The sequence below is a fragment of the Eretmochelys imbricata genome, chromosome 24, assembly GCF_965152235.1.
Source record: "Eretmochelys imbricata isolate rEreImb1 chromosome 24, rEreImb1.hap1, whole genome shotgun sequence".
Classification (NCBI taxonomy): Eukaryota; Metazoa; Chordata; order Testudines; family Cheloniidae; genus Eretmochelys; species Eretmochelys imbricata.
This window is the reverse complement of record NC_135595.1, coordinates 455,411-477,664: the sequence shown is the minus strand read 5'-3', so window position 1 is coordinate 477,664 and position 22,254 is coordinate 455,411. Positions and strand designations below refer to the sequence as shown.

The 22,254-nt window shown below is 54.2% G+C and overlaps 1 protein-coding gene and 1 long non-coding RNA gene across 4 annotated transcripts; both read right to left on the bottom strand.

Annotated features, from left to right (window-relative positions):
- Positions 1-5,445: 5,445 nt before the first annotated feature.
- Positions 5,446-17,376, bottom strand: CLK2 (CDC like kinase 2). 3 transcript variants are annotated; one of them, XM_077841567.1, is made up of 13 exons: positions 17,189-17,376; positions 13,141-13,310; positions 12,497-12,734; positions 10,578-10,674; positions 10,160-10,226; positions 9,731-9,847; positions 9,293-9,459; positions 8,765-8,859; positions 7,722-7,851; positions 7,332-7,414; positions 6,942-7,021; positions 6,567-6,657; positions 5,446-6,104 (listed from the first exon to the last, which is right to left on the bottom strand). In XM_077841567.1, exons 2-13 carry the CDS (start codon positions 13,308-13,310, stop codon positions 5,922-5,924), a joined length of 1,518 nt encoding a protein of 505 aa, XP_077697693.1. In that variant the 5' UTR covers positions 17,189-17,376; the 3' UTR covers positions 5,446-5,921. The 3 variants fall into 3 exon arrangements, with proteins under 3 accessions (XP_077697693.1, XP_077697695.1, XP_077697694.1); XM_077841569.1 differs by having other exon boundaries at positions 10,578-10,671; XM_077841568.1 differs by lacking the exon at positions 17,189-17,376 and adding an exon at positions 15,824-15,974.
- Positions 17,377-19,174: 1,798 nt separating this feature from the next.
- Positions 19,175-21,043, bottom strand: LOC144279735 (uncharacterized). The gene is made up of 3 exons (XR_013348693.1): positions 20,913-21,043; positions 20,210-20,319; positions 19,175-19,415 (listed from the first exon to the last, which is right to left on the bottom strand). It is a non-coding gene; the product is annotated as an uncharacterized LOC144279735 (long non-coding RNA).
- Between the last annotated feature and the right edge of the window lie 1,211 nt (positions 21,044-22,254).

Below are 22,254 nucleotides of genomic sequence, written 5' to 3'. Positions count from 1 at the left end.
AGGTGCGAGTTGGAGAGAAGAGGTGAGCAGAGAGGCTGGAGCAGAGGCAGCAAGGACAGCATCAGTCAGTGCTGTGAAAGGTGCAGAGACAGACCTCCCGTGCTGAAAAGGAAGAAGAACATCCAGCAATTTTCTCTGAGATTGTTCCTATCTCACAAGCAAAGGAAAACAGAAAGCAGAAGATTCTGGAAGTGAATTGCAGGCTAAGTAAGTAGCATGGAGTAAAGGATTTTAGTTTCGTGGAACATTGGTCCACCTTTTCTGGGGAGAGGGCAATGTATAGTTTGGATGGCCTTCGCCTTGGCAGAAGGGGTACCAATCCCCTCAAGGACAGGCTGGGCAGACACCTCAAGCAGGGTGTAAACTAATAGTAAAAGGGGAGGGTAAAAAGAAGGAAGATATGAGCACTCAGCACGAAATCGAGATGTTGAGAACAACATTAATCAAGGAAGCTAAGGACATGGGGAGAGGAAATTCTTAAATTGCCTATACAGTTGCCTAGAAGCCTGGGTAACAAATGATATAATTGGAATTGGTCATTTATGATTTGCATTTGTGTGATTGGAATGTTAAAATCAATGGTTGTAAACTATTTAGGAAGGATCAAGTGGGCAAACGGAGAGAGAGAGTGGCACTCTATGCCAAAAATTGCACTGCCTGTTTCTGATTCTCTGCTAACTCAGAAGAAAATTATCTTGAATGTTTATGGCTCAGTGTCCTAACAGATAAAGCACAATATTGGGTATTAGTTGATGTCTGCTACAGACCACTCAATTCCAGAGAACAGGATGACCATCTCCTTATGTACCTTCCTAGGATGTGTAGGGAAAAAAACGGATCATGGGGGACTTAAATTTGAGTGAAATATGCTGGAGATCTCATGCTGGCAGTACTAAAACAAACTTGAAATTTGTAAATGTTATCTATAATTTCCTATCTCAAAAAGTGTTGCAGTCAATATGGAGGAATTCTTTATTAGATCTTGTCCTAACAAATAGAGGAATTAATTAATTAACAGTAGCTTAAGTACAAGTGATCATGACTTGGTCACATTTATACTGTGCAAGCAGAATAGAGTCCACACCTGTAATATATATGCTTTGTGCTTTAAAAGGGCAGATTTCACAAAGCTGAAAACAAGTCAGCTGGAAGAGAGAATTCAGTCAGAAAATGTGAATCATTTAAGAACAACAACATGCAATAGATGCCCATAAAGGCACAATCCAACAATTGAGAAAGAAGGCAGTGCTGGGTAAAAAAACAGCCTGGTTTACAGGGAAAGTGAAGGCAGGTATAATTATGTGTATGTACAGTATTGTAGAAAATTGATAAGGGAAACAAAGGGACACAAGGAGAAATGTATGACCAGCAGAGTTAAGGACAATAAGGATTTTTAACAAAATATATAAGGAACGAAAAGAATCCTGACAATGGTATTGATCCATTATTAGACTGAAATGTTCAATAAATATTTCTGTTCTGTGTTTGACGGAAAACCAGATGATAGTCTAATCATATGGTGATAACTTACTTTCCACTGCAATAGTATGTCTGGAAAATTTTAAGCAAAAGCTTCTAAAGTTAGACATTTTTAAATCAGCAGGTCCAGATAACAGGTCCAAGAGTTTTAAAAGAGCTGGCTGAGCTCACTAGACCATTAATGCTGATTTTCAATAAGTCTTGGAGTACTTTGGAAGAAAGCTAATCTTCTAGAACTTCCCATGTGCCAATATTTAAAAAGGGTAAATGGGATGACCCAAGAAATTATAGGCCTGTCACCCTGACATCAATCCCAGGCAAGATAATGGAGTGGCAGATATAGGACTTGATTAATAAAGAATTAAAGGAAGGTAATGTAGTTAATGGAAATCAACGTGCATTTATGGAAAACAGATTGTGTCAAACTATCTTTTTCTATTTTGATGAGATTAGAAGTTTGGTTGTTACAGGGAATAGTGTTGGTGTAATCTACTTAGAATTCTGCAAGACACTGGACTTGATACTGCACAACATTTTGATTAAAAACTAGAATGATGTAAAAGTTACATGGCACACATTAAATGGATTAAAAAAAAACGGATAAGTCTCAAAATGTAATTGTAAATGATGAAACATCATCAAGAGGATGTGTTTACAGTGGGGTCCTGCAGGGATTGGTTCTTGGCCCTACACTATTTAACATTTTTATCAATGACCTGAAAGAAAATATAAAATCATCAATTTTCACGACACAAAAATCTAGGGCATGGTAAATAATGAAGAGGACACGACACTGATTCAGAGCCATCTGGATTGCTTGGTAAACAGGGTGCGAACAGTATGTGTTTTAATACGGATAAATGTAAATGTATACATCTAGTAAAAAACTTAGTCTATACTTACAGATTGGAAAACTCTATCCTGGAAAGCAGTGACTCTGAAAAAACATGGGGGTTCCGGGGGATAATTAGTTGAACTTGAAATCCTAATGTGACACCATGGCCAAAAGACCTAATGCAAGCCTGGGATACATAAACAGAGGACTCTCGAGTAGGAAGAGAGAGGTAAAATAACCTCTCTTTGGCATTGGTGCGACTGCTGATGGAATACTGTGTCCAATTCTGGTGCCCACAATTCAAGAAGGATGTTGATAAATTGGAGAGGGCTCAGAGAAGAGCCATAAGAATAAGGATTAGAAAACATGACATAGTGATAGACTTAAAGAGCTCATTCTGTTTAGCCTAAGAAAGTTAAGGGGCAACTTGATTACAGTTGTATCTACATGCGGAACAAATATTTGATAATGGATTCCTCAGTCTTGCTGAGAAAGGTATAACACGATCCAATGGCTGGAAGTAGAAGTTAGACAAATTCAGACTGGAAATGAGGCGTAAATGTTTGACCGTGAGGGTAATTAACCACTGGAACAATTTAACAAGTCATGATAGATTTTCCATCACTGAATTTTTAAATCAAGATTGGATTTTTTTGAAAAGAGCTGCTCTAGGAATTATTTGAGAGCATTTCTCCAGCCTGTGTTATTCAGGAGGTTAGACTAGATGATCACATTGGTTCCTTCTGGTCTTGGAATCTATGAATCCATGTAGGGAATGGGGAGGGATTCTCCCTATTTGTAGGGATGTCCCAGTCCCAAGCTGGTCTGGGGGGAATCTCTGGCATGACAGAGACAGACAGATAGGCAAATTCCAGAGGCTTTGCACCTCCTGGCCAGCTCAGATCAGGATACAGGGACCCTCAGTGCAGCTGGTTCCACTAACATTTCACATTTAGACATCACCTGGAGACACACAGCAGCAAGTGGAGTGACTAAACTGCCCTGATATGCCAAGGGGATTGCTCAGCATCCTGGGAGCCAGCTGTATGGGGCACAAAGGGCATGCATGCCGAGCCAGACACAGGTCCAGGAATTCAGTACCTGGGCAGCAGTTGCACCTGCCTTGTGGCCACAGATTATCATCCATCCTCTAGGAGAGCAAGAGAGGAGCTATAAGGACTGTGTGGCCCAAATGCAGCCACTCCCCACCTAACCTCCAGGTTGCCAGACTGATAGCACAGGGCTTGGTAGCTTAGTGCATAATGTCCAGAGCAGAACTCTGGTCCTGTCTCTCTCAAGCTGCAAAGGGAGTTAGCTGTGATGCTACCCAGGAGGCTGAGGGCTGGTGGTCAGGCTGGAAATGGGGATTCTCTCCCAGACCTAAGCTGGGTACAGGGGACAGGTTACTCACTCAGATCCAGCTCCTGCTTGCCCTCAGCTGGACACTGACGACCGGCACAGTGGTGTCAGGCTTTCCTGTGCTCAATCCTGGATGCTCACTGTGTCACTGCAATGTGATCAACAGTGCTGCTCAGCCAGCAGCTTGAGGCAGATTAATGCTCCCAGCCCAAGCGCCTTAAATTTGAATCAGGACACAAAGATGACTCAATGTCACCTCATCCCTCACCCAAGTCTCAGGTCTCACTAACTCCAGGTGAAACTGAGCTTTTCCTTTATCCTTCTGAGTGATGACAGGGCGCTAGGCTAGGACACAGTCTGTCATAGCCAGATGGTACATTAGCAAAGCACCCTACATGAGGGCTCCTCACGCATCTGTTCTGTCTCTCCCCCCAGCCCCCTAGGAGACTTTCCCTGCCAAACATTTAACCAAGAACTAACATGAAGATTCCACTATGTTTGTGACTTCCCTGCAGGCTTCAGTGGGAGATAGCCCAGTTCAGACAACAGTCCCTGCTGTTCAGCTGGTAAAAGAGCAGAGAGAAACAGCAAGAATAGCTCAGCAGCTGAAGAGGTGGCTACACTGAGTTTGGGTAAGAAAAGCTCCTGATGGGATGGCCGCCTGCAAAGGGATAGCTACAGTGCACCTAAAGAGTTTTCCTGACAGCCATCACTAATACAGTCAATACCAATACATCCTGTGGGCGAGTGACACGCTCTGGCAAGACTTCAAACACTCAGGCTCACTTGGCACAGACATTAATGAGCCTGGGACACTTTAAAAATCTGGATTTGTCACAGCAACCCGGGCTTAAAGTCCGCTCTGTCCTTCCTGTTTTAGAAGGAACGGGCTGCCAGCCCCACCCCAGAGCAGGCTGCATTTCATATTTAGCACCTTCCCACCACAGAACACTAATCCTGAAATAATAAGGCTTTTCCAGAGAGGAGCCAGCACATGGTCTGCTGCCCCCTGGAACATCAACTGACCTCTCCAATCCTCTTACAGCCAACAAGCCAGGCTGGAAGACCAGGAGCCCTGCTGAAGTGACCTCTGCAGAGGTGCCAAGGCTACTAGGTAACACAGGGCAGCTACAGAAGGCACAAGAGCAAAGGAAGTCCATCAGAGGAATGCAGACAGGAGATGGCCCCACTGCTTGGAACGGCTCACCCTCAGGAAGGAGTTCTGGCTGCAAAACTGCAGAGCTGTCCCTGTACCCAGCCCGGTCTTCACCCTCTAATTGAATCAGAGTTACACAGCAGTAACTCTGGAACAGGACTGAGGCATCAGGGCTTATAGCTCAGATCCTGCTGCAGCCCTCACACCAAGAGGAACCCTTGGCAGGTGCATTTTTGGGCACCAGTCAAGCATTCAAGATTGGAATGAGTTTCACAGCTGGAGATGGGTTGAGCAGAGCAGATACCAATACAGGGATCCAGTCCCCTCAAGTATCTTCTTGCTGGGACAAAGAGACTCCCTTCCATCCTCTGCAGTAGCAGTGCCCAAAAGAACCACCAAGGGTACATTTACTACCCAATACAAGACAGAAGCTGAGCCTCCATTTCCAGGGAATTAGTAAAGATCTGGGGGTTAACGTTCATATTTAGGCTAATGTCACATGCACCACATGCCCCATCTCCTGGGATGGGGAAGCAGCGCCTCAATCCCAGGACACCAGAAAATGCTAAGATGGGCCCCAATAGTCTGGACACAGACCAGGAGAAAGGCCAGGAAGTTTAACTGACTTCATATTTATTTTCACAAAGACTGTACAAAATTCATATAAAACTCTGGTGCGGGGATGGGCTATGACATTGATCCAAAAAATAATTCCCATGTGACCCCACCAGCTTCATAACTTACAAGGAAATGGTTGAGCTACAGACAGCCAGGAGCCCTGGGGAGGGCAGGGAGAGAGAACAGGAGACAAAGCAACACATGAACAATGGTATTCACAGCATGGACGTAGGAGGCCCCTTCCCTAGGAGTAATGACAGCAGCAGGGGCTTGGGTCCATGGAGCTCAAAGGCAGATATAGATTCAGGTATTTACACTATCTCACATATTAACAGCTTTACATGGTAACAAAAAGATTTAGGGGATTTTGTTTGGGGGGGTTTTTTGTATAAAAAAAGCACCAAGTGTCCGAATAGAAATAACACAGGCCTCCACGGGGGCTAGAATCTGAGGAAAGACTGGGCACCAGCAGCGTCACCGGCTGATGTCTCGGCTAGAGTCCCACACTTTTGTGCTTGGCTCTGTTTTCAGCATGTCAAAGAATGGGTGTTTCAGTGCCTCGGCCAGAGTGATGCGCTTTGATGGTTCATACTCCAGCATGCTCTCGATGAGGTCGAAGAGATGGTGGTGATCCTCAGCCTCAGAGGTCAGGTATCTCTGGGGAGATGAGGGGGAGAAGTCAGGGGGAAGACTAAGCATGGCCCGCCACTCTCGCTGCAGCGCAACTGGGAGCTCCCAATACACTTCCGGGGCAAAGAGCCCAGTTAGGGCTCGGGACCTAGAAGGCTCCAAAGTTGTGGAGCATTCTAATGAGCATATGTTGTCCAGTTCTCATTTCTCCTTCACAGGCACCTCCCCCAGGGCTTCTTAGTCCCCAACCTCCCTTCCCAGTCTTCTGGCTAAGCTCCCATCACTGCCTTTTCCATTTCCAGTCTCAGTCTCTAACTCAGTTCCGGGTTCCATCAAGAAGCCATGTGGACAGAGCCTTTCAGTGGCTCCCAGCAGGCCATGTTCACAGCTCTGCTGGCTACACAGAGTCCAAATTCTCAGGAGCTGTGGCAGGCATTAAGAGTTCTCACGGGAAGGGAGGGGTGCCCCAGCTGGGAGCACCTGCCTTACCCGCAGTGGTTTGCAGTTCTCACGGACATAGCGGCCAGCAGAGGTGTTCTCGTCCCAGTCCAGACGACCATGGTAGAAATATTTCTGCTTCCTGCCAGAGTAAGAGGTGACATAGGAGGTTACAGCAGAAGGGACTGAGCAATGGTGGAGCTGGTGTGGAGACCCCCTGCCTCCATAGAGACTCAGCCACCCAGATTCTACGGGGCGGGGGTCACAAGCATGCTTGGCCACTCTACTCTGGAACAGCACTGTAAACAGAATCGATTCAGTAAGCAACCCCTGAGCCCGAGCCCTGCATCATCAGGAACCACCACAGGGAAACGAGGCAAGGAGAGCAAATGGCAGGTCCTGCAGCATCCCACCAGTCTCTCTCACCTGGTCTTTCGGATCATCCGGGAAGGAATCGGACCCAGGATCCTCTCCATCATGGCCAGATGCTCCCGGTTGTCATGAGTCTGAAAGAGAGACAGATTGGCCTAGCTCAAAAAGGGATGGCATGAAGCAGACTCTGACTCCTGCACAGCTCTGCGGATTGTCCAGCTCACTGATGTTAGGATGTCTCAACCTCTTGCTGCAGCCACAGAATGAGTGTGGTTCCTGGCTGCCAGCCAGTGCCCAGCGCATCGCTGACTACAGCGCCAGAAGACACCAATGATAGGGAGAACCCACTCCCAGGCTTGGATGTCCCAAAACAATAGTGGGAGACTGCCAGGATTTGCCTCCATCAGCTTGAAGCTGGCTGTGGAGCAAGGACGTGAGTCTCACCTGGAACAGGGTGAAGCCCACATAGTACTCGAAGACAATGCAGCCGATGCTCCACACATCACAAGGCTGGGTCCAGCCGAGTTCTAAGAAACAGAGGGGTTATTACCAGAGGGAAAGAGCAGTCACTGCACAAGATCTGCAAACATCCTGTTCTATAAGCTGCTACCAAAGGAAATTTTTGCCTTGACTGACACTCAGCATGCTCACAGCCTGTACTGAAGCCAGTGCTCTGAGCTGTGCATCTGCTGGCATTTCCAGAAAAATGGCATGGCAGGGGGGCAAACAGCCCCCAGCTCAGCAGGCAGAGCCCATGGTGCCTACTCAGTGTGATCCCTGGGAACTCAGGGGCCAGCATCCTGCAGCCCAGCGTGCAGAGCCAGCAGTACCTACCCAGTATGACCTCTGGGGCTCGGTAGTGCCTGGTGGAGACAATGGTGCTGTGATGCTCATGATCAAACGTTGCACTGCCAAAATCAACCACCCTGATGGCCGTGTTCTTCACGCTCCGCTCATCTCGCTTCTTGGAGAGAGGGACAGAGAAAGCACCAGTTACACAGGAGTTTCACCAAGCAGCCTCAGCCCCTTGCACAGCAGGGCATCACAGAAATGGATCACTCTGGAGGAGCATTGTTAGGCCTGGCACTTGTCCTTCCACTCCTGCCCACCCACAAGCACCAAGGCTGCTCTCACCAGCTCTTGGAGCACCCTGAGGCCACTGCTGTCTGTTTACAGAAGATGCAGGCAACTCATGTGATAACTAGGCCCTGAACAGACACAGGAACCCTATCAGTCCCATCACATCCACCTCCCGGGGCAGGAGAACACCACTGCAGAATCGTTCATAGATTCTAAGGTCAGAAGGGACCATTATGATCATCTTGTCTGACCTCCTGCACAATGCAGGCCACAGAATCTCACCTACCCTCTCCTGCGAAAAACCTCTCACCTATGTCTGAGCTATTGAAGTCCTCAAATCGTGGTTTAAAGACTTCAAGGAACAGAGAATCCTCCAGCAAGTGACCCGTGCCCCATGCTACAGAGGAAGGCAAAAAACCTCCAGGGCCTCTGCCAGTCTGCCCTGGAGGAGAATTCCTTCCCAACCCCAAATATGGCGATCAGCTAAACCCTGAGCATATGGGCAAGATTCACCAGCCAGATACTACAGAAAATTCTTTCCTGGGTAACTCAGATCCAACCCCATCTAACATCCCATCACAGGCCATTAGGCCTATTTACCATGAATATTTAAAGATCAATTAATTACCAAAATCATGTTATCTCTACAGCACAATTCACTAGTGCTCCTCCCAATCCAGCTCCAAGTGCTCCCACCAGGAAAACGGGTCCCCCCTACCCTTTCTTATCCGATTGTAGGGCCAGGGGAGGCCAGAACACCTCACAGGAGGCCCTTAAGGCGAGGGCAGCCCCTTTACCTTTTCCAGGTTATAGGTGAGTTCATAATCTGAGTTCACAAAGAGGATGTTCTCGGGTTTGAGGTCCGTGTGAGTGAGTTTATTGTCATGCAAAACTGGGGAGGAAAACATGATCAGAGTCAGAGTCCATTAAACCCAGCTGACACCGACACCAGTTTGCAGTGGTCAGTGAATGTGGTTTACATTGTCAGACGCTGCTCCAGCTTAGGATGGGGGGGACTGGAGCTGATGGGCTCCACACAGAGCTGTGGGACACAGGAGGAGAGGGTACCCAGATCTGTGGCACCCCTCTGTCCCTATCCCACATGATTACTACTCTTGCAGAGATGGGTAAAGGAGTGTGCGTTCACCCCAATACACCATTTTCCTTCTCCTGGTGGGCAGGAAGGGCTTGGCCTTGGAATCTGCAGAAGGGAGCCCCTTTCAGTGATGGAGTGCCCTGGGCCTATCAGATGCAAAGCTGGCACTGGTGGAGCCCAAAGATCCTCCCGCCCCATCCTGTCAGGGAGAGGAGCGGCTGCCACTCACATTTCACAGCCTGGCACACCTGGTAGGCCATATGCCGCACTTGGTGGATGGGATAGGGCAAATAGTTGTTGTCCTTCAGAAAGTCAAAGGTGCTGAGCCCCAGCAGCTCAAAGGAGATGCACATGTGGCCATGGTAATCGAACCAGTCAAACATCTGCACACACAGGCTGAGAGGAGACACTTCTGTTAGAGACAGTCCTAGTCCTCCCTGGCCGTTCCCCACCCCCCGACAGGGCTGGGCGTCTCCACAGAGCAGCCAAGACTGACCCCAACCCTACCATACTTTGAACAATGGACTCAGGACCCCAGTGTGGCAGGCTGGGATGGCACTGCCTCCCCACACCCTGCCATGGGCTGCCAGGCGGCTCCCTAGCAGCTGGAAGGCATAGGGGGTAGGATGACACTGCCTCCCTGGCTCCACCACAGCAGGACACTCACTTCTTATTCTCTGGATCCTTCTCATTGACTTTCTCCAACACGTTGATCTCCAGCCGAGCAGCCTCTTTATACTTCTCCACGTTTTTTATGATTTTTAGGGCGACGCGTGCACCCCCCCTGGGGAGAGGCAGGAAGAAAGCAAGGTCACTGCAGAGCTGAGCCCATGCCTGGTGGAAGGGGTGTCATGGATTAGCCAGGTCCAGCAGAGACTTTGGTTGGCTGGACAGTGCAGGCTGAGATGGTGGGTTTATAAGACCCACCATTATATCCCATGCCATATGGGATCAGCACTGGGTCCCTACTGATCCATACTGGATTTGAACTGGAATCCAGGAGGGAGAGGGCTCATCTCCCCGCAAAAGCTCCAGCCTTTACACACAAGTTCAACTGGTTACCCGCCCACCGTGCGAGCCCAGTCAGCACACTTACCTCCGGTGATCCACACACTGCACCACTCTGCCAAACGTGCCTTCCCCTAAGGTGCTAATAATCTCATCTGAGAGGGAGAGAGAGAGAGAAGGCGACATGAGGGAGTGAGCAGGACCTGGGTGCAGCGCATACACAAGGCAGAGGAGAATGCATTGCAACACCTAGCCTGCACACAGCTTGAGACACCAGTGCAGCAGAATGCTGACACCGGCTGCACAAGGCAACTTCCCTAGTTCCCTGGTATTTTGGTAACAATGCAAAATAGAAAATTAATATCTTTAACGAAAGGGGAGGAGGGAGGGAAGGGGGTTTCTCTTTAAAAACAATGAAAATAAAACAGAACAGAAAGATAAGACAGATCTGCGACTGCGATGGGAGCTTAACTAGAGAGCTAAATTATGTTACGATTCGGCTGTACATCTTTCCTGTAGCCAGTCGCCGACGCGATAGATCAGATGCCCCTCGTCGTCGTCCTCCACACTCTTGGCCCTTCTGCTGCTCTGTCGACTCCGCTGCTGGCCCAGGCAGACAGGGAATTCATCATTCACCAGCCAATCAGATTTTCAAACCAGCGCAGCAGCCAGCGTCACGCATTGGTTGGTTTGGAAATTCACATGGTTGTTTGAGGAGGGGTTGCAGGAGGAGATTCCCAGCCAATTCATACGGCACAGAGGAATATATAACGATAGGGATATTGCAAGGGAACATGTCAAGATACAACACACTAGCTCAGAAAAGAAAAAAACAGTTTGCTTTTCTTTGTAGCAAAAAAAGGAAAAAAAAAGAAAAAAAGAAAAAACCTACAAACAGCCCCACCCGAACCAGTGCAAGAGCGAAGACCAGAACAGGGGCTAGCGGAGGGAAAGGGGTAGTGTGAGGGGGCCAGCTGCTCTCACTCTTCTGGGGCTTTGGAGGGGAGCAATGCTGATATTCAGGTCCTGGATCAATGCCAAGAGAGCACACGGTTGCCACCCAAGTGTTCAGTGACCACAAGGAGGGGCTCACATCAGCCCCACATCAGCCACCAAGGAAAGGCAGTGGCAGACAGCATGCTAGGAAATCCATCACAAGCAAAGGGCCAAGCTGCCCCTGCACAGACATCCCCACCCTTTTCCAACAGCCCCCCAGAACAGCCTTCCCCACCCCAACACAGAAGGAAGAATTAAGAGGTTTACACAGCACAACGCTGCATCCAGAACGACACAGACCTTGTGAGTAACAGCCCCAGAGGCAGATCACAGACCTCTTCATCTGCCCTTCCCTCACAGAACTGGTCCTGGAGGGGCTAACCCACAGAGAAAAGGAGCACAAAGTGGAATGGGCACAGCCTGGGACGAGGTCAGATGAGAAACTTGCACCAGAGGAGAGAGAGTTCCTGCTTTCAGTTCTTCTTCAGCTAAGTAACCCCACACTTGGGAGTAAAGAGCCAGCAGCCTGGGGGCCCCATCTCCAGCCCAGGACTCCCATCCTAGTCCTGGAACAGCCCTGAACATGCAGCCAGGACACCAAGTGGAGACAGAGTATCTTGGGCCTAAAGAAAACGGAATGCAAGCAGCAGCGTAGGCAAAAGGAAGAAGGCTGGGGACCCTACGCTGGAAAGAGCCTGGTGCCTCCATCTGAACTGATTGGTCCACATGCCAAACTGTTTTGCCAGAGCCCCTTGCACAACATCTTAAATAGTCAGGGCCCACCCAACAGAAGCCAAGGGACGGCTCTTTGCAGACACAAGAGCTGAGCCCCCCCAGGGACCAGGCCTCCTGCCACAGCACCACGCCAGTGGGGATGCCAGGCACTGGGGGCTGCAGGGGCCAGTCCTTCAGTCACAGCGATACTGAGCTCTGTGAGGCAGGGACCATTTTATCACTTCCATGCTGCCCAGCACAGAGACCCCGCTGCTTAGTCGTGGCCCCTAAGCAGTACTGTGATACAAACACCACACACAACAACAACAGCAGCAGCACCCTACCGGGGGTACAGGAGTTGGGAACGACAGTCACAGCGTCACCACCAGGGAAACAAGAGGTGGGGGCTGCACAGACCCACATGGGGTGCACTGGGCCCCGTGGGGCACACAGCTCCTCTCCTGGCTTCTCCTACTAGAGGGTGAGTAACCCAGGAGGTGCTTGAAAGCTGCCTGGGCCCATCAGGCTCAGGGCAGCCACTGCACTGGCGCATCAGGACGGCGGACGGGAGCAGCTGCCTGCACTAGGTTTTTCTATGCATTTCACAAGCTGAGTCTGAGACTGCATAAAAAAGTAAGTGAGTGTCCTACTTACCAAGCGCACAACCTGGGAGAGAAAGGTTACAGGGAAAGATCTGGAGTGGCAGGGTACTCACCGATGAGGAGCGGCTAAAGGACCGGCTGCGGCGCCGTCTCCGCCTGTGCTTATTACGCCGGCTGCTTTTGCAGCTCCGGTAGCTGCCGTCATGGTCCCGGGAGCGCCGGTACTCGTAAGAGTGGCGGTACTCAGCTTCGTAGTAGGCTTCCCCGCGTTCACGGCTGTAGTCATTCCGCCTGTAGCTTTCACAGTAGCGCCTGTCATAGGCTCTCCTGTCTGAAGAGTGGTCGTCGTAGCTGGGGTGGGGAAGCAGAGTAATTGGAACATGATTGGGGCCCAGTTGGAAAGCAGCGGCAGCAGCAAGCCCCAGCTCTGTCTGAGCAGATGAAGGGTTTGGGGCTTTCCTGAGTTCAGGCTTTAGTGACTGCTCATATGCTCCCCCAGGAAGGACTAAAGCAGCTCTCCCCACAGCCCCATTGGCAATAATCCTCCAGACACCATCCTATCCTTCCTGGCTTCAGTGCACTTCCCCCCTGAGTGACTGGCAGGGGACAGCTGGTCAGTCTTTCCTCCAAACTGGGGCACCAGGGCAGTCTTGCCAACTTGCCAGGCCACCTGGCTGGCAGAAACTGAGCTGACTGCAGCTGCCTTCAGTGCAGTTACAGGGATGCAGCCAGGTCCCAGCCTGGCCCCAGCACTCACCTCCTTGAGCGAACGTGGTAACTGTCTTCCCGCCGGTGCCGCCGGTCACGCTCACTGCTGCTTGACCGGGACCGCGTCCGCCGTCTCTTGTGCTTGCGACTTCTGTAGCGCTCGTGATAGCTGCCTCGGCTGCTGTGCTCCGACGAGCGGTACCTTCTGGAGTGAGGCATCTAGATGAGAGGGCAGAACCAGCAGGTGACCCCCAGGGTGCCTGGCAGCAGAGAAAGCCCAAGTGGAACCGACCCCAAACGAGCATCACACGGAGCAGCAAGAATGAGAAATTGTCCAAAAGAGCAATGGGTCAGAAACCAACCTCCCCACATGCCCTTTTAGAAGAGGCGACAGGACCCCCCCAGGCAGGCCCATCTCAGTAAGCAGTACAGGAGCTACCATTTCACCAGGCTAGCTGCTGCCACAGGACACCTCCCAGAGACCCATTCAGCCCGAAGACAGCAACACCAGCTGCTGCGAACACAAGCACAAGCCCTGCCTGACTGGGGCTATGTCTGGACTGTGCTAAGGGCTGTTGGACCACACGCTGAACTGGGATGAAGGCTCCAGACTTAGTTGCCAGAGAGCTCTCTGCCCTAAAGGGCTCCTGGGTAAGTACGACACAGAGTGTGATCTGAATGCATTACAGGGCCAGCAGGGCCCCAGGAGAGAGAGAGAGGCAGGAAAGAAGCTGGCTGGTCTCTGAAAACATCTCAATTCATCCTGCAACCCATTTTGTACTGAAATCTTGTTTTTCTGACCAGCTCTGAGGGGCGGATTGTGCCGTGTGTGCACATGGGGACACCACTTCACATGGTTATGGGAGACTGCAGAGCAGCACTGGGCAGAGGGGACAAGGACAAGGGCAGCAATAGAGAGCTCTGAAGAGAAGCCAGTGCAGACTCAGTTGGGTGACATACCGATGGAACAGCGACAGGGGAAGGCAAAACTGTCAACAGTGTTCTGAGCATGCTACATGGGAGAGGCAGACTGCAGGGTGTTACTGCAGCGGGTCAAGGGCAGAGATGAACTAGGCCCAGCGCAAGATGTGGGGGAGCGAGGATAGAGAAGGTTCACTCTATATGGGACATGAACATCCCCCTAGATCTGTTTTCACTTTGGTCCATTTGTTTCCTCATTTACATTTCCCTTCCATCTCACTGCCCCCCAAGAACAGATGCTGACAGCAGGGCTCAATTAAATGCCATGCAGGGAAGAGGACATTGCTTTTGTCCAGCAGAATTCAGAGAAACACACAATGTACAGGCCTCTCCCTCTCAGATTCCAACAGTTTCCATTCTGGGCCTACACCCATTTATCCAGCACATGGCACCAGCAGCCCCAGGAAGTTAAGCCCAGCCTCTGGTCTCAGCTCTACATCAATGGAGAGTTCATCAAAAACACCCCCAGCCTCTCCTACTATCTCCAGTCAGAGCCTCTCTGAGTAAAGGCAGCTCAGGGTGAGCTTCATGGTGCAGCTGGAAGGGGCTCTCTCAAATTCGGCCTGCACAGGGATGGGTTGCAAAAGTTACAGGAACTCACTGAGCCCCTCAGTGTTCTCTGGAAGGGACAAAGCCCCAGGGACATGTCACTGAGGGGTCCAGGTGCTGCAGGCTGGAACAGTTGAAGAATACAAGCAAGTCTGGGACTCACAGGTTTTTCTTGGTTCTGGGCAGAGGGTGTGAAGTTCTGGTCACCCAGGGCAAGATCACAGTCATGTCCTCAGAGGAGCAGGGCCAGGACTAGCCAGCTCCATACCAACATGGCCAAACACTTTGCTCCCATCAAGTGAGCTTGATTCTATCAGCTGAATTCAACAGTAGAAGGAAACTTTCCAAACAAGGAAAGGTGAGGATGCCTGGGCTGCTCACTCATGTCTCTGAACTGGATGGGGGGGAAGACGACTACCCAAGTGTATCAAAGGACCTCTGTGCTGGAGCAGACCCCTAAGCTGGTACACATAGACCCTCTGGTGGCAGGATCCATGCTGCTCTCTCCTTAGCAGAGTGCCTTTTCCCAACAGAAGGGTCTGTACTACTCCCCATCCCCAAGGGAAGAGGTTTTGGCCACTGCAATTCCAGTGGCAGCACCTGTACGTTCCACCCCCAATCAGTCCTTCATTTCCTAATGAGCACACTGACAGCCAGCATACTCTGGAGCCCTGCCCTTTCCAAGACCCAGGAAAGCAAAGTCACCTGGGAGAGGAAGGAGGCAGGCGAATCAGAGCTCCGGGTGCTGCTGGCATCTGGCCCAAATGCCTAGTGGAAGCAGGCAAACTCTAAGGGGAACTTCTCGGGATATTGGTGTGCAATACAGCAGCAAGCAGGTCTTGTGAACAGTTCCCATAGGACTTGCACTGCAAGGCAATCACATGCCCCTTTGGGCATGCAGACACATTCCCAGGGTAGGCCAATTAAAATGCTAACAGTGTGCACTTCCCTGATGCCTTCTTTGCTCACTGGCTCTCAAAGTACCTCACAAATATTTGCTAATTCAATCTCACATGTCCCCCACCCCTCAAATGCAGGCAATAATCATCTCCATTTCACAGATAGGGAAACTGGAGCATGGGAGAGGAGGGGGGAAGGGATGAAATGTCTTAACTGGGCAGCAGCCAGCAGAAGCTGTAAAAGGGGTGCCACTCTCAGGAACCAATACCAATTCTGAGCTAGCACGTCATATTCCCACTCACTGTCCAGTTATAAAAACCACCAGAGACTGAAATGGAAACAGCAACCAGCTGCTGCTGATCGTGGTCCCTCCAGGGATCAAGGCCACCACTGTGAGCATTTATACTGGACTTTCCAGACACCACTGAATTAATCCAGATACCCTGGAAGACAGGAAAATGTCATGATTCCCATCTACAGACAGAGAAACTGAGGTACAAGGGAAGGAGATTGCCTAGCGCACAAAACAAGTGAGAGCTAGAACTAGAACCCTCCAATCCTGGCTCCCAGACCTCTGCTCTGATCCCACCCCTGAGCCCTGCTCCCCGGCACCAGTGAGCTCTGCTCAGTGCTCCACCTGGTCCTGGAAGCCCTTCACTGGATCAGGCTGCAGAGCGACCCAGATCATATGAACTCTGAGCAGCCAGCAGGGGAGGGGGGCTGCTCCTAGAGACACCAGCACTGGGATCCCAATATTTTCAGCACTGGCACTGGAGAAGGAGAAATGTGGCCCCAGCATCTGCTCCCCACCAGCGATCACCCACACAGGCACCTACTCCTGTCTGGGGACAGCAAGATGACAGCAGCAATGCCTGCTTGAGGCGACCACCCAAGTCTCCCTGCAGAGCTGCCAGACTCCCCCCGCATCTTCCCGCACCCCCTCAACTGTCAGACACCCCCTGGGCTGCTAGACCCCCCTTCATCTGTTAGACCCCCCCAGGCTGCTAGACCCCCCCTCCTTCCCGCACCCCCTTAAGTGTCAGACCCCCCCCCCGGGCTGCTAGACCCCCCCCTCCTTCCCGCACCCCCTCAACTGTCAGACCCCCCCGGGCTGCTAGAACCCCCCCATCTTCCCACACCCCCTCAACTGTCAGACCCCCCCCGGGCTGCTAGACCCCCCCCTCCTTCCCGCACCCCCTCAACTGTCAGACCCCCCCGGGCTGCTAGAACCCCCCCATCTTCCCGCACCCCCTCAACTGTCAGACCCCCCCCAGGCTGCTAGACCCCCCCCTCCTTCCCGCACCCCCTCAACTGTCAGACCCCCCCCGGGCTGCTAGACACCCCCATCTTCCCGCACCCCCTCAACTGTCAGACCCCCTCGGGCTGCTAGACCCCCCCCTCCTTCCCGCACCCCCTCAACTGTCAGACCCCCCCCGGGCTGCTAGACCCCCCCCTCCTTCCCGCACCCCCTCAACTGTCAGACCCCCCCCGGGCTGCTAGACACCCCCCAAACTACCAGCCACCCTCCTTCCCGCACCCCCTTAGCTCTCAGACCCGCGCCGGCCTGACACCCCCCCAACTGCCAGAGCCCCCAACCATCAGACCCCAGCCCCCCCCGATATCCCGCCCGGCCCCTCCCCCACAGCGAGCCCAGGCCCGGCCCGCACCCTCCTCGCCGCCAGCCCGGTGCGCTTGTCCCACAGGAAGTCCGTGTTGGCGGCCGTGGGCCCCCGGGGATCCGGGCCCCGCTCCGGCTCCTCGGGCTGCGCTCCCCGCCGGGCCCCGCACTGGGCCCGCGCCCGCCTCCGCTCCCTCCAGCTCGGGGCCCTTCCGATCAGGCCGCGCGCGCTCCCGAGTCCGCGGGGAGGGGTGCGCGCGCACGGCGACAGACACGGAGCCCCGCCCCTACGTGGTACGGCCTCAGTGACGAACCCCGCCCTCAGTACGTCACACAGGTGGCCCCGCCCATGGCACACGTGATCGGATTGATCTGCGTTCCTGCGGGGGGCTGCGCTGGGCCTATGGCTCGCCCTGCGGCCGCCCCCCCCCCCGCTCTAGAGCCCCCCACTTCTATAACCCCTCCCTCACTTCCCTGTGTCCCCTACAGCCCTCCCCCACACTTCCGTGTGTCCCCTGCAGCCCCCCACCCCTATAACCCCTCCCTCACTTCCCTGTGTCCCCTGCAGCCCTCCCCCACACTTCTGTGTCCCCTGCAGCCCCCCACCCCTATAACCCCTCCCCCACTTCCCTGTGTCCCCTACAGCCCCCCCATAACTCCTCCCCCACTTCCCTGTGTCCCCTACAGCCCTCCCCCACACTTCTGTGTGTCCCCTGCAGCCCCCCACCCCTATATCCCCTCCCCCACTTCCCTGTGTCCCCTACAGCCCTCCCCCACACTTCTGTGTCCCCTGCAGCCCCCCACCCCTATAACCCCTCCCCCACTTCCCTGTGTCCCCTAGAGCCCTCACCCACACTTCTGTGTGTCCCCTGCAGCCCCCCACCCCATAACCCTTCCCCCAGTTCTCTGCAGCTCCCCACCCCTATAATCCTTCCCCCACTTCCCTGTGTCCCTGCAGCCCCCCACCCCTATATCCCCCCCACTTCCCTGTGTCCCTGCAGCCCCCCACCCCTATAACCCGTCCCCCACTTCCTTGTCCCTGCAGCCCCCACCCCTGTAACCCCTCCCCCACTTCCCTGTGTCCCTACAGCCCCCCATAACCCCCACCCTCACTTCCCTGTTCCTTCAGTCCCCCACCCCCATGTGTCCCTCCACCCCTACTTCCCTGTGTCCCTACAGCCCCCCCTCCCTACAGACAGTCCCAGTTCCAACTCCACCTCCCTCTATCTTCCTCCCTACAGACCTCCCCCACCTCCGTACATACTGCCTCCCCAGGTACAGTCCCTCCACCTACCATCACTACAGCCCCTCTACTCTCACATCTACCATCCTCATGGTCCCCCAGAGCCAGCTCCCCACCGCTACTTCCCCCAAATCCCCCACCCCACTAGAGCCCCTACACTCCACACAGCTTCTACTCTCTCTCCTGTTCCAAGTTCTTCACATGTACACTACTCTTCCAGCCCCCCCCCGCCTCCAGCCTCTCTTCTACTTATATCCCCTACACTGACACCCCCCCCCAAATACCTGCAGTTCACAATCCAGAGCTGGGGCCCAGAAGAAGCCCCACAAGGAGCCAGTAAGAAATCTGTACAACAGAATTGATATTGAGACGTGGCCCACACTGGTATCCAGATAGAAAAAAACTAATCCAAATGATGAGAAATGAGCATAGACTTCCCATCGAAAAGCAAGGAGAGCCAGGTATTGCCATTGAGTCCTCCCCGACTGAGCTTCTCCCTCAGGAACCCGCCCTCTTTGAGGGAAGAAGCAAACCAGATTGTAAATAAAGACAAAGGGGGAGGAAGAGCATTCAGGGCTGTCACCTTCCCACAGTGGCTGCTTCTGCCTGTGGAGGGGCACCGGGCACCATTCTGAGCCAGCCAGGTTAATAGCTGAGATTCCTTAGAAACAGTGGAAGCTACAGGGACTTTGAGTCAGAGGAAACAAGGCCCAGCTCACCCGCTATAGTCAGCATTCAGCCACAGCTGGGAATTCTCACATTACTGTTTTTTTAAAAAAGGAACCAATCTAGTTTAATGGGGTATTCTGTTTATTCCTCAGCCAATAACACAGTTTCCAGGGGGCTCACTGAAGACTCAGAGAGGGATTTGCTCCCTTCCCTTAACACAGGGACCAAAATAAGTTCAGACATTCTCTGCTATGGGCACTGTGCAATCTACCAGACAATTCCTAGCTCACTTTCCAGGAGCTGCAAATGTGGGAAGACGTTTCCGATGCTTGGATAATTCATTGATGTTCTCCATCCATGAGCACTATGGTGGGAAAGGAAGGAGGTTAGAGACACAGAGCTTAGTCTGCCTAACAAAGTACTAAGCTAACACTGCGAGAACAACCCATTTGTACCACAAAGGCTCACAAACCGATGTGAACACTCCAGTACCCATACAGACTCAGCCTACGTCACTGATCCTGCCCTGCCAGCAAGGGGACTCTGGAATTAGTTGGTAGGGTTCTTTGGAGATAAAAATGCTACCTAGCAAGGTACTCAGGGCTTGGCTACACTTGCGAGTTACAGCCCATTAAAGGAGCCCCGGGCGCCCTAACTCACTCCCCGTCCACACTGGCAAGGCACGTAGAGTGCTCTGGCTCTGCAGCTAGAGTGCTCCTGGTACTCCACCTGGGCGAGTGGAATAACACCCCCGCTGGAGCGCCGCAGCACCCGTGTGGACAGACTCCAGTGCTTTCACAGCTGCGCTCTCGGAATGCGGGTTTAACGGAAAGCGCTCTACAGCTGCAAGTGTAGCTATGCCCTTAGTTTAACAAATGGAGCGATTCACCCAGGGTCACACAGCAAGTAGTGGCAGAGCCATGAGAGGGTCGGGGTGGGCAGCAGGACAGATAATTCCATCCCTGCACTGGGTGGGTGCCTGCTGGCGTCGTGCCCCGGACCAGGGCACCTGTGCAGAACCTGCTCTTGGGAGGCTCATGTTAGGAAGTTAAACTACATGGGATACTTAGTGGGCCCACAGCTGATCTGAGGAGGTGGGGTTTGCACAGGCTACCCTCATCTGAGGGAAGGGAAGGGAAGCAGCAGGAAGCTCCTCACCAGGCTCTTGTTGACGCTGAGGAGGGTGGCCTGGTAATGGGTCAGCGCCTGCAGGTTCTGGGCCAGTCTTCCCAGCTCCTGGGACAGCTCGGCCACGGCCTCTTCAAAGCCTGCAAGAGACAGGTCAGAATTGCTTCGGAGCGAGAAGGGAACCCCCCACCACCTCCCTCAGCCCCCTTCGCTGCGTGGGAGCCATCACCAGCCCCTATCAGTGTGTGGGGCACACATCACACCCCACCCCACCCTGTGCAGGGCGCATCCCCCCACCACCTCCCTCAGCCCCCTTCACTGCGTGGGAGCCATCACCAGCCCCTATCAGTGTGTGGGGCACACATCACACCCCACCCCACCCCACCCTGTGCAGGGAGCATCCCCCCAACCACCTCCCTCAGCCCCCTTCGCTGCGTGGGAGCCATCACCAGCCCCTATCAGTGTGTGGGGCACACATCACACCCCACCCCACCCTGTGCAGGGCGCATCCCCCCACCACCTCCCTCAGCCCCCTTCACTGCGTGGGAGCCATCACCAGCCCCTATCAGTGTGTGGGGCACACATCACACCCCACCCCCGCCCTCTCCGTGCCGGGGGGCACATCACACCCCATGCCCGACACTAGCACCAGTGCAAACGCCATGATCTGAGCTCGGCTCCTCACTAGCGCTTTGCAGGGCGCGGGGGGGCACCAGAGACTCCCCCCCCTCACCTCTCAGCCCCGCCTGGGGGCCCCCGGACTCCATCCCCCGCCCCGCGCTCTGCAGCTGGACAAGCAAAGGAGACACGGCAACCCCGCCCCCTCCCCGGCCAACCACCTCCTGCCCTGGGACCGCCCCCCCCCCCCCCCACGGGGCAACCCCGTCCTGCCCTGGGACCGCCCCCCCCCCCAACGGGCCAACCCCGTCCTGTCCTGGGACCGCCGCCCCCGGCCAACCACCTCCTGCCCTGGGACCGCTCCCTCCCCCCCCCCCCCGGGCCAACCCCGTCCTGCTCTGGGACCGCCCCCCCCACGGGCCAACCCCGTCCTGCCCTGGGACCGCCCCCCCCCCCCAACGGGCCAACCCCGTCCTGTCCTGGGACCGCCGCCCCCGGCCAACCACCTCCTGCCCTGGGACCGCTCCCCCCCCCCCCCGGGCCAACCCCGTCCTGCTCTGGGACCGCCCCCCCCACGGGCCAACCCCGTCCTGCCCTGGGACCGCCCCCCCCCCGGGCCAAGCGCGTCCTGCCCTGGGACCGCCCCCCCCCCCCCACGGGCCAACCCCGTCCTGCCCTGGGACCGCCCCCCCCCGGGCCAAGCGCGTCCTGCCCTGGGACCGCCCCCCTGCCGGGCCAAGCACGTCCTGCCCTGGGACCGCCCCCTCCCCCCCCACGGGCCAACCCCGTCCTGCCCTGGGACCGCCCCCCCCGGCCAACCACCTCCTGCCGTGGGACCGCCCCTCCCCGGGCCAACCGCGTCCTGCCCTGGGAACCCCCCGCCCCCGCCCACACACACACACACGCGGGCCAACCGTGACCCTGCGTGGGACACTTCCCCCCCCACTCCCCCCCCCACACAGAGGCCAACCATGACCCAACCCCCATCACATACCCCCTGCAAGGCCAACCATGACCCCCCAAAATACATGCGCCAACCTGACCCTGCCCTGTGGCACCTTGACTGGGCCCAGCCCCCGCCCCACCACTCCCGGGCGCTGGTTCCTAGTATGGGCTGGTGTTGTGCAGGGGGGCAAATCTTTCTGGCCTCCAAGCCAGCAGCAGCCCGGGGGGAATCGTGGGGGGGATGGCGGGGATCCTGTGCCGCCTCTGACCCCTGTGGCTCCAGACACCACATAGGAGAGGAGGGCAGAGCTAGGCCTGGACCCGCCTTGTCCTGCCACTCAGGGCCCCTTGCTCCCTCCATGTCTAGAGTTCATTGCCCGCAAGGGCAATACCGGGGGGGGATGATGCTGCCGAGGCCCAGATAGGCACCAGCACCATCCTGTTTTTTATGGCTGGTGGGGCAGTGAGCACCGGGGGCTGGGGTGTGCGGGCTCTGCTCCCCAGGAGCCCCG